Genomic DNA, 14,840 nt, shown 5'->3' on the forward strand with positions numbered 1-14,840 from the left:
TGCACATTGCTTCTTGTCCTGTCAGTGGGCACCACTGGAAAGAATCTGGCCCCATCTTCTTGCTCCTTGCTCTTTAGGTACTGATGAGCATTGCTCAGATCCCCTCTGGGGCTGCTATTCTCCAGGCTCAACAGCCCCAGGGCTCTCAGCCTTTCCTCCTCACAGAGATGCTCCAGGCCCCTCAGCAGCTTTGTAGCCTCTGCTGGACTCTCTCCAGTGGTTCCTTGTCTCTTTTGAACTGGGGAGCCCAGAACTGGACCAAATACACCAGATATGGCCTGACTGGGGCAGAGCAGCGTGGGGAAAGGTGGAGGCAGTCCATTGCAGCTGCCTGGAGTACACATCCTCATCAAAGCAGAAACTACACATTGCAGAACCTTTCAAAACAAATTGCTGCTGCAAAATGTGTCAGGTTTTACCTTGTTTAAAACCATTCACTGGCTGCCAGAGAAATCCTCTAGTCACTGTCCTGGGAACTGTCAGAGCTGCAGCTTGAGAGCTTTAGTGCCCTGTAGCTGTGACTCCTCATTTGGTCATAACATGGTGGTGGTTTTTTGCCTTGGCTAAGGGAGAAGTGTTTGCTTCTGTTAAAAACTCTTCTGTTTGGGCAGGCTTTTATACATCAGGATGTGTGAGCTGGAGGCTGTGCCTGTGTGTTGTGCACTGGGCTCAGGCCACACAAAGAGTCTGTGCTCTGCTTTCTGGAGTGCTGCACAGCAGCACTTTTCTTGCACACATGGAAAAGAAAGGTTTGGAGAATCACAGAATTGTTTGGATTGGCAAAGACATTTAACCTCACTGAGTCCTACTCTTAACCCAGCACTGCCAGGGCACCACCAAACCATGGCCACAGCACCACATCTGCACAGCTTTGAAACCCCTCCAGGGATGGGGACTCCACCACTAGCCTGGGCAGCCTGGTCCAGGCCTTGACAACCCTTCTTGGGAAGAAATTGTCCTTGATGTCCAGCCTAGTATGTAGAGGAGCAGTATGAGATAGACTTTTCTCCCTGCAGCAGAGAGCACCTCCAGTCCTGGATGAAATCAGGAGGAGCTGCAACTTCTGAGAACTGCAAGTGAGGTCCAGGTTTAAAGGAGGCAAATCTCCTCCTCAGCCTCCTGCTCTGCCCTCCATGAGGCTTCCTAGTGAAACTGACTCACACCCATTCCACTGCTCGTTGTGGTTGGGTCAGAAGCAGCTTGTGCTGGGTGCAAAGCATCCAGTGTTTATAGTTCTGTGGAAGGAGGCTGCTGACATTTGAATTCATTGGTTCCAACCAGCAAAGCCTCTTTCCAAAAACTCAAGAGATGAGGTTTGGCTGTGTTGATTGCAGAGTGGAGTCATCTCCTCTTAATCCCCTGCTGCACACAGACTTTTAGGGTAAGTTCTGCAAATCTTTGGGAGTTTAAGGAAGGCAGAACTCTCTCTTTGTTTTTTTCTGAACCCTACAGGAGCAGGCTTCTGCTCTGAACTAACCAGAAGTGTTCTGTGATCAGCATTTGCCTTGAGCACTCCTCACAGTGAGTGTTGTGTAGGTACCAAATGCTGGTTGGAGTCTCACCAAGAGGCCAGCTAGGGCAGTTGCTACATCAAAAAGTGGGTGAGGGCAGCACAGCTGTAGAGTTGTCTCCAGAAACTGAGAGCAGCTTTGATCATTGTTCACCTGTACCTTGGCCATCATCAAGTAGATATAATGACTGTAGATGCACTGCCTGCAGACTGAATGTCAGCTGGGAGGTGTGGATGTGTGTGTGTGTGTGTGTGTGTGGTGGGCAAGACAACAGAGAAAAGGGATGTGAAGAGACACTTGATGCTCTGGAAGGGTCCTTATTTCAAAGTAGAAGTCTTGTTTGCCCTTCAGAAGCAGCTTCTATTTCCTCTCTTGTGATCATTTCCACAAAGGTCTACTTTCTGTGCTGTAATTTCCATCCTGGTGGACCTTCTGTAGTGACATGGTAAGTCCTCTGGTTCTTGGTGGGTGTTTTAGGAGTCCTTCCCATGGAGGACCAGCCTGCAGTAGTTAGAGGGCTCCTACATCAGGCAGCGATGAGGGGATGTGTGAGGAGCTGGAGCAGAAGTGATTTGGGACATGTTGCCTCATCTCTTTGCATCACTGGAAGGATTGCCATGGAAACCAGTTGCAAGGGTGAGGTAAGAATTCAGTTGAAGTGTGTGAGTTCCTTGGAAGAAGCTGCTCCCCACAGAGTGTGGTCATGCCATTGCATGTCTATCTAGTTTGAGACAAGCAGCACCAGAACAAGAGGACACAGTCTCAAGCTGCACCAGGAGAAGTTTAGGCTGGAGGTGAGGAGAAAGTTCTTCCCAGAGAGAGTTGTTCATCATTGGAATGTGCTGCCCAGGGAGGTGGTGGAGTCCCCATCCCTGGAGGTGTTCAAGAGGAGACTGGATGTGGCACTTGGTGCCATGGTCTAGTCATGAGGTCTGTGGTGACAGGTTGGACTCGATGATCCTTGAGGTCTCTTCCAACCTTGGTGATACTGAGATACTGTTCCCTGGGAGAAGAGACCAACCCCACCTGGCTCTGACCTTCTTTCAGGGAGTTGTAGAGAGCCAGAAGGTCTGCCCTCAGCCTCCTCTTCTCCAGGCTGAACAACCCCAGTTCCCTCAGCTGCTCCTCGCAGGACTTAAGCCCTTCCCCAGCTTTGTTGCCCTCCTCTGGACAAGCTCCAGAACCTCCGTGTCCTTCTTGGAGTGAGGGGCCCAAACCTGAACCCGCTGGTTGAGGTGCAGCCTCACCAGTGCTGAGTACAGGAGTTTCCACTTCCCCATGGGAGCATCCCGGTCTATAATTCACTTCTGAAACGATATCCTGATGAGGAAATGACTTCCTGTTTGTGAGCCCAGCTCAAACTTGAATCCAGTAAAGATCAAATGGATTGCTTCCTTTCTGCTGCAGTCAGTGGTGGGCCAGCTGCACTCCTGACAAGTGAAGCCATTGCCCATGCTGGCCGTGGGCTTGGGGAAGGCCTTCAGCCAAGCTGCTCTAAGTAGGGCAGGCAGAGGTTCTTTCACACCAGCATGGCTTGGAAGTCAGGCTTTTATTAACGTTGTCCTCCCTCCATCAGCAGATAAACTGAGTTCTCCAGACCAAATTAGCCCCTGTGGGAGGGTGAGTGACCTCCTCATGACAAATGAAAGCCCTGGTGATGAATGCACTTCTGGAAGGGACTCAAATTCCACACTGATGAGGGCACTTGTAAGAGGTCTTGATGGGGAAGAAGAAGCTGGTTTTAATAGACTCTAAATTCGTTCACATAGCCAAGTGCTGCAGCCCTGTCACCTTCGAGCTCCATTAGAAGCTCCTTCAAACTTGTCTCCACGGTCCCAAAGAGGAGCTCCAGCTCCCTCTCCCCAAGCTGTGTTGGCTCCTCCACCCCAGTTCGACTTGGTATGTCCTGTGAATCACTCTGCCACGGGGGGCTTGCTGCTGGCCCCTGCCAAGCCTTGTTGAGTCATCTGCTGAGCAGCCAGCCCTGACCTGCCTCCAGAGACGAGTAAGACTCTTGGATTCTGAGACTCACCAGTTGGATCTGGAGGGGCAGCTGAGCCTCCGGAGCCCCTCTGGATGGGGAGTTAAGTTCCAGCGGCATTGTGTGCAGCCATTGCAGTAGCAGGCTGTGTGAAATTCGGTCTAAGGAGACTTTATTTGTGTGTCTATCTGTTTTTATAAAGGGCCTGTTTTGTACCACACTGCAAGGCGAGGCAGGGGACTCTGCCCCTTTACTCCTCTCTAGTGAGACCCCATCTGCAGTACTGGGGCCAGCTCTGGAGTCCTCAGCACAGCACAGACAGGGACCTGTAGGAGTGGGGCTAGAGGAGGCCATGACAATGATGTGAGGGCTGGAAGCCCTCTGCTGTGGGGCCAGGCTGAGAGAGTTGGGGTTGTTCAGTCTGGAGAAGAGAAGGCAGCAGGGAGACCTGATGGCCTTTCAGCACTTAAAGGGGCTGATGAGAAAGTTTGGGCCTGTTGTGACAGGTCAAGGGGTGATGGCTTGAAACTAAAAGGGAGATTTAGGCTGGAGAGAAGGAAGACCTTTTTTACAGTGAGGGTGGTGAGACCCTGGCCCAGATCACCCAGAGAGGTGGGAGATGTCCCATCCCAGGAACCATTCTGGGCCAGGTTGGTTTGGGCTCTGAGCAGCCTGCTCAGGTTGCTGCTGGCTGCAGGGGGGCTGGACTAGGTGACCTTTAAAGGTCCCTTCCAGCCCAAAACATTCTATGACTCTTGTGTCCTTGACCTTTGTAGAAGCCTCATAGCAGGCTGAGAGGGATGGAGTTTGTCCTTGTGAAGCAGTGGAAGACTCAAAGTGTGGCTACCTGGGGTCTTCCTGATCACACCTCCTATGCTTGTGTGCTTGGTGTGCTGGTTGCCTCCTTCCTGACAATGAAGAATGAGTGCCTGGGATGACAGGAGCACCCTGAAAGAGATACCCAAGGGTTCTTCCTGTCTCTAATTCCAGAGCTGTGAGTGATTCCCACCCCTGCTTCCCACGTGCTGCTCTTGGCTGATGCCAGGGTGCAGAAGTCCCTGAGCTGGGGCTCAGCTGGCAGGCTGTGTGACCCAGCTGCAGACCATGGTTGGGTGCCACAGCTTCTGGAGGCTTTTGTCAGCAAAGCCATCAAGTGATGAGGAGGAGGGATGCCTGCTCCTTTGCACAAAAAGGCCTTTGATAAGCTGCTCTGGATAGCCCCCAGCCCCGTGCAGGGCTGTGCATTTCTCTATGGCCAGCAGCTATGCTCAGGTTCTCTGTGCTGGTGGGAAGCTGAGACACTTCTGCTTTCAGCTTCAGACCACACTGCCTTCAGGAGTCCTGAGTGAGAGAGTGGAGGAATGAGGAGAACTGTCCCTGAGCATGCAGTAATGGTGAAGCTATGCTGGGATTGATGGGGTGCTGGGGAAGACTGGAGCCTGTAGGCTGCCCAGGGTTTCCCCTGGCTCACCCCTCCGTGGCAGTCTTGGCCACCAACTGCCCTTTCTTGGAAAGCACTCTGGAGCTCTGCTCAGGCTTGTCCCTCTGGGCCTCGCTGATGATGGTTTCCCGATGGCTGAAAGCCCTCTCATGCTTCTGAATCCCTCCTAGCTGTGTGCCAGGCTGCTGATTTTCAGCTGCTCTGCTGAGCTTCCACTGAGCTGCCTGGATCTGGGAAGGGACAGCCATGTCCTTGGCTTCTCACCACTCTTCCACAGGTTTGTTCTTTGGTGTGACTCTGAGTTTTGCAGCGGTTGTCTTCTCGTGGAGGTGTGGGGACCTGCACAACCTTTCTGTGGTCAGCTTTAGCAGGAGACCATCTTCAAGCTTAAGAGAGTCCTTCCTGGTGCTCTGTTGAGCCTGCAGGGCCCAGAAGGGGCAGACTCTGTGGTGAGAGTGAGGTGATGCTGAGCGGCATTGACCCCACGAAGCGACCGGTCTGAAGGATCTTTTCCAACCTATGACTTGATAATTCTCTGAAGCAGGGAAGGTGCTGAGTGTGTGTTTAAAAACCAAGCAAACAAATCAATCAATATTAATAACAACAACAAATGACTGTGGAGCATATTGAGGGTCACAGAAGCATCTCCAACCCATCTTGGAGGGAGGAAGGCAGGAAGGGAGGGATGGATAGATGGAGTCCTTGAGTTACCTTTTCCTACCTCCTATTAGGTGGAAAAGATATCAGTATTAATAACAATGAGAGGGTCAGAGAAGCACCTCTGACCTGTCTCAACCTGGTGTGAGAGGGAGGGAGGGATGGAGGCATGGATGGATAGGGTTGTTTAATTGCTTTCTTCCCCTACTCCTGTTAAAAACATAACACTAATGAACAGTAATACTAATTCAGGAGGTTGGATGCTGGCCTCCATCTCCTGCTAGGAATAATATTAGTATTAATAATAATAGTAACAATTTGAGGAGTGCGTTGAGAGTTGCAGAGGTGTCTCTGCCCTGTCACCCTGGGTGGGTGGGGTGGATGGGGGTATTTCACTGCCTTTCTCACCCCTCCTGTTAGGTGGAAAAAGAAAGGATGGAATAGTAATGGTGGGGCTGGATGCTGGCCCCCATCTCCTGCAAGAAAAACACTAATGGCAATTTAACAAGTGTGGGGTGTGTGGAGGGTTGCAGAAGCATCCCTGCCTGTCACCCTGGTGGAGCCGATGGGGTGATTTCATTGCCTCACTCCCACCCACCAAACTCCTGCCCCTGCCCCCTCGCTTCCCCTGCCGGGGCTGGGGGCGAAGCAGCAGCGGGGAGCCCGGGGCGGGGGTCGGCGGCTGCTGGCGCGGCTGCTGCGGGCCGCCCCGGCGGGGGGAGCCTGGGAGCAGCTTTCCTCCTTCTCCTCGGGTCTGGTTTTCATTAAGCGGGCCCGGCCGGGCCAAGAAACACAGCAATAAATAAAGGCGAACAATGCCCCCCCTCCCCGCCTCCCTCCTCCCGCAGCCCAGCCCAGCCCAGCGCCCAGCCGGGAACCGGGGCTCCGGCCGCCGGCGAGCGGGGCCGGCCGGGGGGCGAGTGAATGGGGCTGGCGGGGGGAAACCGGGCGGAGGGGAGGGGACCCGAGAGCATAAGAGGGGAAGGCAGGGCCGTCAGCGAGGATCGGAGGCGGTGACAACCCCGGGGAGAGCCGGCATGGCCGGGCGGGCCCCCCGCAAGCCCTCCGGTCACCGGGGCTTGGCTGCTTTTTGGGGGAGCCGCATCTTCACCCTGGGGTTGTTGCTGTTGCCCGGGCAGGGGAATGCTGCTGGACTACAAGGTAAGAGGAGGGGGCAGAGGGGGAGGCGCACCCCACGTCCATGGGGTGGGGGTACTCCGGGGTTTGCAGCGTGGATGTGGATTTGGGGGTGGGAGGGAGGGAAGGTCGCGCCCCTGTGTTGGGACGGGGCTGTGGGCAGCCCTTCCTCCCTTCAGGCTCCTCGTTCTGCTGGGGGTATGTCCCCAAACCCCAAATCATCCCCCCCACGGTGGGTTTCCCCCAGCCCCATGCCGGCGCTGCCGGGGCCGGCAGGACTCCGCGCCATGACTCTATATGGTCTGGTCGGGATGGGAGCGGTGGGACCAGCCAGAGCCCCCCCTCCGACAGAAGGCACGGATGGGGCTCCTTATCCCCAGCACCCCGAACGGCAAAGACACCCCTCGCCGCCTCATCCCACATCTCCCTTGGATCCCCACAACAGTCCCGGCTCTGGCGCCTCAGAAGGTGCCTGGCTGCGGCTGGTGCTGCTGCGGCATGTTTTGGGGTGAAACGTGGCTGCTTCTGCTGGAGAGGAAGTGCTTTATTTTCCCCAGAGGTTCCGATCACTTTTCAAATGGGGGTGGGGGTTGTCAGGCTGGGGTTCAAGCTCCTGCAGTCCTTCTTCTCCGTCACTAATTCCTTCCACAACCTCACCAAGAAGCTGGGGCTGGTGCCCCCTCAAAGCCCCCTTTTTATATCACGGTTTTTTCACGTCCGAGCTTCGCTGGGGTCTCGGCAGCTGCTGAAAATAAGTTTTCCAACAACTCCAAGGCAGACCCGTGTGAGCCATGCAGCTGGGAGAGGAAGAGGAAGAGTGGTGGGAGCCAGAAACCTCTGTTTGGATGGAAGGAGCAGATGGGAAAGCTGCCGGCTTCGGCTGGAGCCTGGGGATGCTGTGGGGCTCGTCTCTGGGCTCGGGCATCCCCCAGAACGTGAGGCTGCCCAGTCACACCAGTGCCGGCAGCCCACACGGCAGAGCCAGGCAGTGTTCCCAGAAGGAGCCGGGGCCGAGTGTGTTTTCCAGGCAAAAATAATAATAATAGAAGGACAGAAGGGGGTGGGAAGCCCCCTCTGTGCTACTTGCCAGTTTATTTGACTTAGATTTTTAAGGCTGTGTCTCATGCTCTGAGTCTCTCTGATTCCCACCAAAAGCTACAGTCAAAACAGCGAGAAGCTTAATATAATAACCCCGAGGCTTTTACGACGTGGCCCGAAGCCCAGCCCAGTAATCCCAGCAGAACGAGCGCCCCTCACATCCCATCCTCTCCACAGACAGCGTGGGAGAAAGAAGGGCTGTGCAGCGAGCCGGGAGAGGCAGCCTCTTCCTGCCCTGCTCCCTCCGTGGCAGCCAGCTAAGGAGAGAAATAGGATTCCCCTCTCCCCGTTTGCTCAGTAAGGGGAAGGCAGCAAAGCAGCTGAGGGCAGGGCACGTTGTGGTTGTGCCTTAGTTTCCCCCCCAGAAAATAAGGTTGCAGTAGGGATGCAAGGGGGGGCAGGGGGGGAAGGGAATGATGGGGGGGTTGGAGGGGGGGAGGGTCAAGGGAGGTGAGGAGAAGGAAGCTGGGCTGGTGCCACCACCTTATCTGCAGTTATTCCCGGAATCTGATGGCATGCTATATATAATGAAGGCTGATTAAATGCCACTGTGCGATAGCGCCGGGCACGGCCTGGGGCCTGCTGGGACAGGCATGGCTGGGCTGGGCAGCTCCATCACATCAAACCCTCCATCTGCGGTTCCCAGCCAATATTTTTCTCTTTTTACTGCTCAATAACTTCATCTTTCCTCAAGCCAAATCCCCCCGGAGTCGTGGCAGGAGGAACCAAAACAATCCTGTGAGATGATGAAGCCATAAGGCTCTGTTGTTCCACTCCCTCAGTGAACACCTTTGCCCTTTGCTGGGGGAGGCTGCTTAGATCCAAGCTTTCACTGACAACATTTGGCTTGGCAAAGTGGTCCAGCATTGCCTTGGCATTTCAGCTAGACCTCATCCCCTCCCTGTGGCACCTTCGGATGTTATTGGCTTCTTGCTGTTGTGCTCCAGGCTTAGGTCATCAGTAGCTGCTGCCTTCAGTGCAGCCACATAGCGCAGGGATAACAAATACCTTCGGAAGTCTGTCTCTGGCTGGCTTTAATGGAGCCAAGGAATTGCTTGTGCTGCACTGCCCTGGGGAGCTGGCATGGCTCAGCAGAACCCAGGACGTGCTGCAGCTATGTTAGCTCCTCTGCTCCCTGCTCCAGCCCAGCCCTGGCTGGAAAGGTGATGGCTTGGTTTAGAGGTGATCAAACCATGCTTCCGCAGCCCATCAATGATGAGTAGCAAAGGTGGCAAAGGATAAAGCCAAAAAACCCCTCTGTGTGGTTCAGGAGAGGTGGAGCAGGCAGGAGGATGAGCCTGCATATCCCCTGCCCTCTCCCGTGGCTGGGGTGCTCTTGGGGTGCTTGGTGGGGGTTCCCCTGGGCTGGTTGGTGATGGCTGGGATGTGAGTGGGGCCGTGGTGGTGCCACCCATGTGCTGTCTATGTCTTCAGAGTGGATTTCAGGGGATTTAGGTCACTGGTTTGGGTCCTGGCTGGGCAGTGATGCTCCCAAGCAAGGCTGGGCCAGTGCTGAGGGTGCTGACCTGTACCAGGGGTGATGCTTTGGCTTCATGCTGGTGTCTGCTCTCCAGAAACACCCTGGATGGTGGCTCTGGATGTTGGCCAGAGTCCTCCTGTGCCATCCCCCGGTTTCTCTCTTGATGCAGCTGCAGAAGGACCTTCTCTCAGGGCCTTGCAAGGTCTGCTCATGCTCTCACCAGGTCCTCTCATTCCCAGGGCCACCATCCCATGGAGAGCGAGTCACCCCACACTGGCTCCTTGGGGGCCGTACCAGACGAGCTGTCAGCCTGGATGAGAAGGTAAGGACAGAGATGGCTGCTGCCCCTTGGACCTTGTGCCTGGCTCCTGCACCTAGAGGTCTTTGTGGTGGGACTGGGAGATGCCAAGTTTGCAGGTCCCATGAGCAGGATGTGGAGTTTCATAGGACCCATCACCCTGTTCAGGTGATGAACAGGGGAAGCAGAGGATGTAGCAGTGAGTTGATTAAATGTGGTCTTAACTCCTGACAGGATGAGGAGTGGTGGCTTTAAAGTGAAAGAGTGTACATGCAGATGAGAGAAAAGCAAGAAGGTCTTCATTGTGAGAATGGTGAGGTGCTAAAGAGGTCCCCAGGGAAGCTGGGGAAGCCCCAGCCCTGGAAGTGTTCAAGGCCACATTGGAATAGGCTTCTGAGCAACCTGATCTCGTTGAAGATGTTTCTGCCTGTGGCAAGGGGTTGGAACTAGAGGATCTTTAAAGCTCCTTCCCACCCAACCCTTTCTATGATTCTATCACCAGGCAGTAGGAAGGAATAAGAGCTGTAGGGAGGAGCTGGAGGCAGTTTGTCAGACTGATGGTTTGGCCACAAGGGTTAGCTAAAGGGCAGGAGCTGCAGAGGGTAAGAGTGATGTCTTTGGGAAGACTGTGGAGAAGCTGGGCATGGGCTGTGGGGAGGAAAGGATATGGCTTCCCAGGGCTGCTCTGCTGGTCTGCCACAGCCTTCTCCCCACCCCCATCAGCTCCAAATCTCCTTTGTGAGATGCTTGTGGTGAGTCTTGCCTGGCTTTGGTGACTTGCCTGGCTTTGGGGTCAACTGACTCTGCAGCTGCCCATCAGGCGTAGCAGCTGGTCCTTGTACCCAACAGCTGGGAGGGTCTCAGGGACTGTGGGCTCTTTCAGGGTGGATCAAATCACTTCCCAGCACAACTAGCACTGATGTGGATGGCTGCAGAAAACTGCTGTGTTTTGGGGCTGAACAGATTCACTTCTGAGAAGACTCAGTGTTAGGAAGTGACCTTCTCTGGTGGCATCTTATCTGGAGCAGGGACTGAGCATGCAGCTTTGAAGCCACTTGAGAGGCTTCCAACTGACATCTCCTTGCTCCAGGCAGGAGATGCCAAAGGCAGAGTCAGCCCTGCTTTCTGGCCCCGAGGTGGAAAGGGGCTTTGTCCTGCTCTCCCTCCTCTGAGGGGCCGGGCAATCCCTTTTCCCAAAGGCACTGGAGCTCCCACTGGTGCCAGCTGCTGGGAATTGTGCCCATCACGTTGGGGATGCTGTGGCCAGCCTGAAGAAATGTCCCCTCCCTTCCTAGCAGCCCCAGGTCGTCTATATTTAGGTTGGAGGGCTCTCAGGCTGGGGAAGGCGTGGCAGCAGGAGCTTTATTTGCACTCCTGCTTACCCTGGCTGCCCAAACTGGCGCTGGGCGAGTGCAGATCACGGGCGCAGGGCACACCAGGGGAGTCCCGGGGGGTGCCAGGGCTGGTGGGGCTGGGATGGCCACCAGCTGGGGATGGGATGTCTGGGCAAGCCTTGGCCTGTTTCCTGGCATCTGCTCTGCTTCTGCTGGCTCCAGCCAGCCTGAAACAAGGAGACTCCTGTTCCTCAGAGTGAGTGGAGGAAGGAGGGGAGAGGGAGGGTGGTCGCAGCTGGGAGCAAGGAGAGTTTGTGGAGGAAGGATGGTGGCAGCCAAAGGACGGAGTAGGGACAAGCAGAGTCTGGGCAGATCCTCAGTGTCCCTTTCCAGCCTAGTACTGCTGGTGTGGGTATTTTTAGCAACAATTTAGTCCACCACATCCCTGCCCTGTCTCCTCCTGCTCTCCAGCAAAGATCCTGGAAAGAAAGGCAGCCGGGAGACTGCTGCCAGCCCACTGTGCTGGCTGGGCACGGCTGGCCTTCAAGGCAGGAGGCTGCAAGGAGACAACATCTGCGCATGTGGAATGATGGTCCAAGTGTGGTGGCCACCCTGAGGCTCCTCCATCCCTTCCCTGGGAGCTGCTCCTCTGCATGGTGGGTGGGATGTTGAGGGGTGGCCTGTGCCACGGTCCCCAGGGACAAGACCACATCTCCTTTAGGGGACTTCACCACATCTCTGTTACCTCCTCCCAGAGGAGTGAGGTCGAGTCAGTGGGAAGCTGAGGAGGATGGTCGTGGTGGCCCTGTGGTCCCATTGTGTGAGGGCTGGCATGGTGCTGGTGAGGCTGGACCCTGCCTCCTCCCTCTTCACCCTCCTCTCTCCCATTGTCTGGGGAGCTCTCTTCAGGCTCGGTGGCTCCTGGCACACATGGAAACTATTTCGGAGAGGCTGGAGAGGAGGTCGTGGGGACCTTGATTGCAAACAGCTCCCTTGTCACCACCCGCCTGGGGTGGGATCCAGCATCCTCCTCCTCCCACTCCTTCCCCCTGGCTGAGGGCACAGAGGGAAGGCTGCCAGAGCTGACCATGGGCTTTTCCAGCTCTTCAAAGCTGGAAATGGAGCTTGTACCCAGCATCCTGGCCTGGGGGTCCTGCCGGTGTCCAACCCTGAGGCATGGGAAGCTCCTGTCCCCACCCTGGGCACCCACCCAGCCTGTGGAGCAGCCTGTTGTGTTCCCTGCCTTGTTCCTTTCCCTTGTGATAGTTTTTCCCTGCATGGCTTCATGCTGCCGTGCTTTTAAGCTGAAAGAGAGTAGGTTTGGATTGGACACGAGGAAGAAATGTCCTGCAGTGAGGGTGGTGAGACACTGGCAGAGGTTGCTCAGAGGCTGTGGGTGCCCCAAACCATTCTGTGATCCTGTAACTCACAAGGGCTGAGGAGTACTTGGGCAGAAGTGTCCCTCAGCCTCCCTCTGGGTTTCCCCTGGCACCCTGTACAGGAGCACAGGTTGGCACTGATGGAGCATCCTTCCACCCACCCTCACCCCTGGGCTTGTCTGCTGGGTGCCTGGAGCAGCCAGTGCCTCCCTGTTCTGGGGGTGGCTGTGGCTGTCCCCTTCATCCTCTCTGCCCAATGCTTGGAGCAGCCCTTCTGGCCACAGCTGGGATGTGATACCCTGTGCCTCCCCCAGCACCGTGGCACTGCCCCTCTCCAGGGACCATCACACACGTGAGGGGTCACAGCTCTGCTCCGGAGGAGGAAGGGAGGAGAGGAGAGGGCCGCCCACGGTTTGGGGTGCTGAGGACAGGCACTCCTGCCATCTGTTTCCTGCAGGGCAGCCTTTTTCCCTTGGCTAGGTGTGGCAGGACTGAGCAAGCCCCACTGTGGTCCCTGAGCCAAGTTTGCTTTGAAACAACCAAAACCCTGACTCTGCCTCCATTGCCTGGGCTGTCCTGGTTCCCCTGACACCCCTGTACCCAGGAGGCTTTCACAGGCAGCAGCTGGAACATGAGACTTGTCCTTGCACTCTTGGATCTAGATCCTGGTGTGCACTTAGGACAAGGTGAGACAGTGCCCAAGCTGTGCTCTTCTGACCCTGACTGCTACTTGGATCCAGCTGTCTGGGGAGGACCTGACTCAGCTGTGATGCTCCAGCTGCAGAATCCATCACTAAATCCTCTGCGGAGCATCTCCTGGCGACTCTAATCCCCAGCTTCCTCCTTGCATCCAGGCTTGTGTGTGCCTGCTTAGGAAATCAAGGCTTGTGGGAGCTGCCCCAGCAGATGGCCAGGCTGTGATTTGAGTGTGGCTTCTGGATTTTGGTTTCACCAGTGAGTTCTCAAGGAGCTCAATGCTGCCTGAGCCCGCTCCTGGCCAAGCTGCTCTCTGAGGGCTTCCCAGCCAGGGTGGAGGAGGCAGCCTGGGTGAGGAGGCTGGCTGGGAGCTGTGGGCAAACAGAGATTGTCTTTCCCCTCACAGAACAAGGCAAAGCCTTGGCCTGAGCTCCTCTGCAAACATCGCTGTGGTTTTTCTGATCAGCGGGTTGGAACAGAAAAGCAGAGTGGAGCTTGGCCCAGTGGCTCTGCTGGGATGCTCAGGGGCTGGGTCCCAGCCAGGGCAGATTCATCCCAGCTGCTCTTTGCCTCTCCCAGCCCAGCCCCTGGTGGGACTGGATTTGCTGGGATGTCCTGGATAGGGGCCACTAACTCCACATCCAGCCAGGGCCAAGAGAAGATGGTTCCTGCAGCCTGTGATAGGGACCAGTGTGTCCTTTCCGTGGCTGCTGGGTAAAGGAGGCAGCAGGCTGTAGGTGGGAGAAGAAGATACTGGAGCCTGAGAAGATGCTGGGGCCCAGGAAAATAATAGGATCATGCTGATCCCTGCTTATTTCTGTTGCACAATGTCTTGGCAGGCAGCTGTATGCAAATTAGGCTCAAGGCATGAAGATCAGTGTTAATTAATTAATGCAATAGCCTCTCCTGGCCTTGGAGCTGAGTTATTTGACGGCTACCAGGCACAAGCAGTGCATGCACACCCCTTCTCCTTCTTTTTACTGCTTGTTACTTCTTCAGGGGCTGAGCAAGTTCCAGCCCCTCCCAGATGATAGCAGGATCAGTCCCCAGCTCCCCACAGCCTCTCCATGTGCTCTTGGGGCAAACCGAGGCACAAGGAAGGGGGTGGTTTGGGATGCACTGGAAACAGTGTGGCCAGCAGCACCAGGGCAGTGACTGTCCCCCTGTACTCAGCACTGGTGAGGCCACACCTTGAATGCTGGGTTCATTTCTGGGCACCTCACTCCAAGAAGGACACTGAGGCATGGAGTGTGCCTAAAGGACAACCAAGCTGCTGAAGGGTCTAGAGTAGAAGGAGCAGCAGTGAGGAGCAGCTGAGGGAACTGGGGTTGTTCAGCCTGGAGAACATGAGGCTGAGGGGAGACCTTCTGGCTCTCCACAACTTCCTGAAATGAGGCTGGAACCAGGTCGGGGCTGGTCCCTTCTTCGAAGGAGCAAGTGATAGCAAAAGAGAAAACAGCCTCAGGGTGTGCCAGGGAAGGTTTAGGTTGGACATCAGGAACAACTTCCTTCCCTAAAGAGCTGTCAAGCCCTAGGCTAGGGTAGTGGTGCAGTCCACACTCCTGGAGAGAGTTCATAGCTGTGCAGATGTGGCGCTGAGGAGCATGGTTCAGAGGTGACCTGGCAGTGCTGGGTTAATGGCTGGACTTGACGATCTTAAAGGTCTTTTGCAACCAAAAGGATTCTCTGAGCCTGTGCATCACCTCGCAGGGCTCAGACACAGGTCCCAGTGGCAGTGGTTTGTTTTGCAGCCTTTGGCCGCCGGGGAGGCAGGATGGTGCTTGCACGGGGAGCTGCCGGAGGATGCTGCCCACACTCGTGTCCCTTT

At 55.6% G+C, this 14,840-nt stretch overlaps 1 protein-coding gene across 1 annotated transcript in view; it reads left to right on the forward strand.

The window, feature by feature from the left end:
• Window positions 1-6,434: 6,434 nt before the first annotated feature.
• The window catches only part of ADAM33 (ADAM metallopeptidase domain 33), a 32,605-nt gene continuing 24,199 nt past the window's right edge, over window positions 6,435-14,840 (forward strand). The window contains exons 1-2 of the mRNA XM_068149432.1: window positions 6,435-6,751; window positions 9,545-9,627. Coding sequence (XP_068005533.1) covers window positions 6,628-6,751; window positions 9,545-9,627 — 207 coding nt within the window. The 5' untranslated portion in view covers window positions 6,435-6,627. The remainder of the gene's footprint in view (window positions 6,752-9,544; window positions 9,628-14,840) is intronic.

The sequence above is a fragment of the Melanerpes formicivorus genome, unplaced genomic scaffold (assembly GCF_026170545.1).
Source record: "Melanerpes formicivorus ecotype bairdi unplaced genomic scaffold, bMelFor1.0.p_v2 SCAF_18, whole genome shotgun sequence".
NCBI lineage: Eukaryota > Metazoa > Chordata > Aves > Piciformes > Picidae > Melanerpes > Melanerpes formicivorus.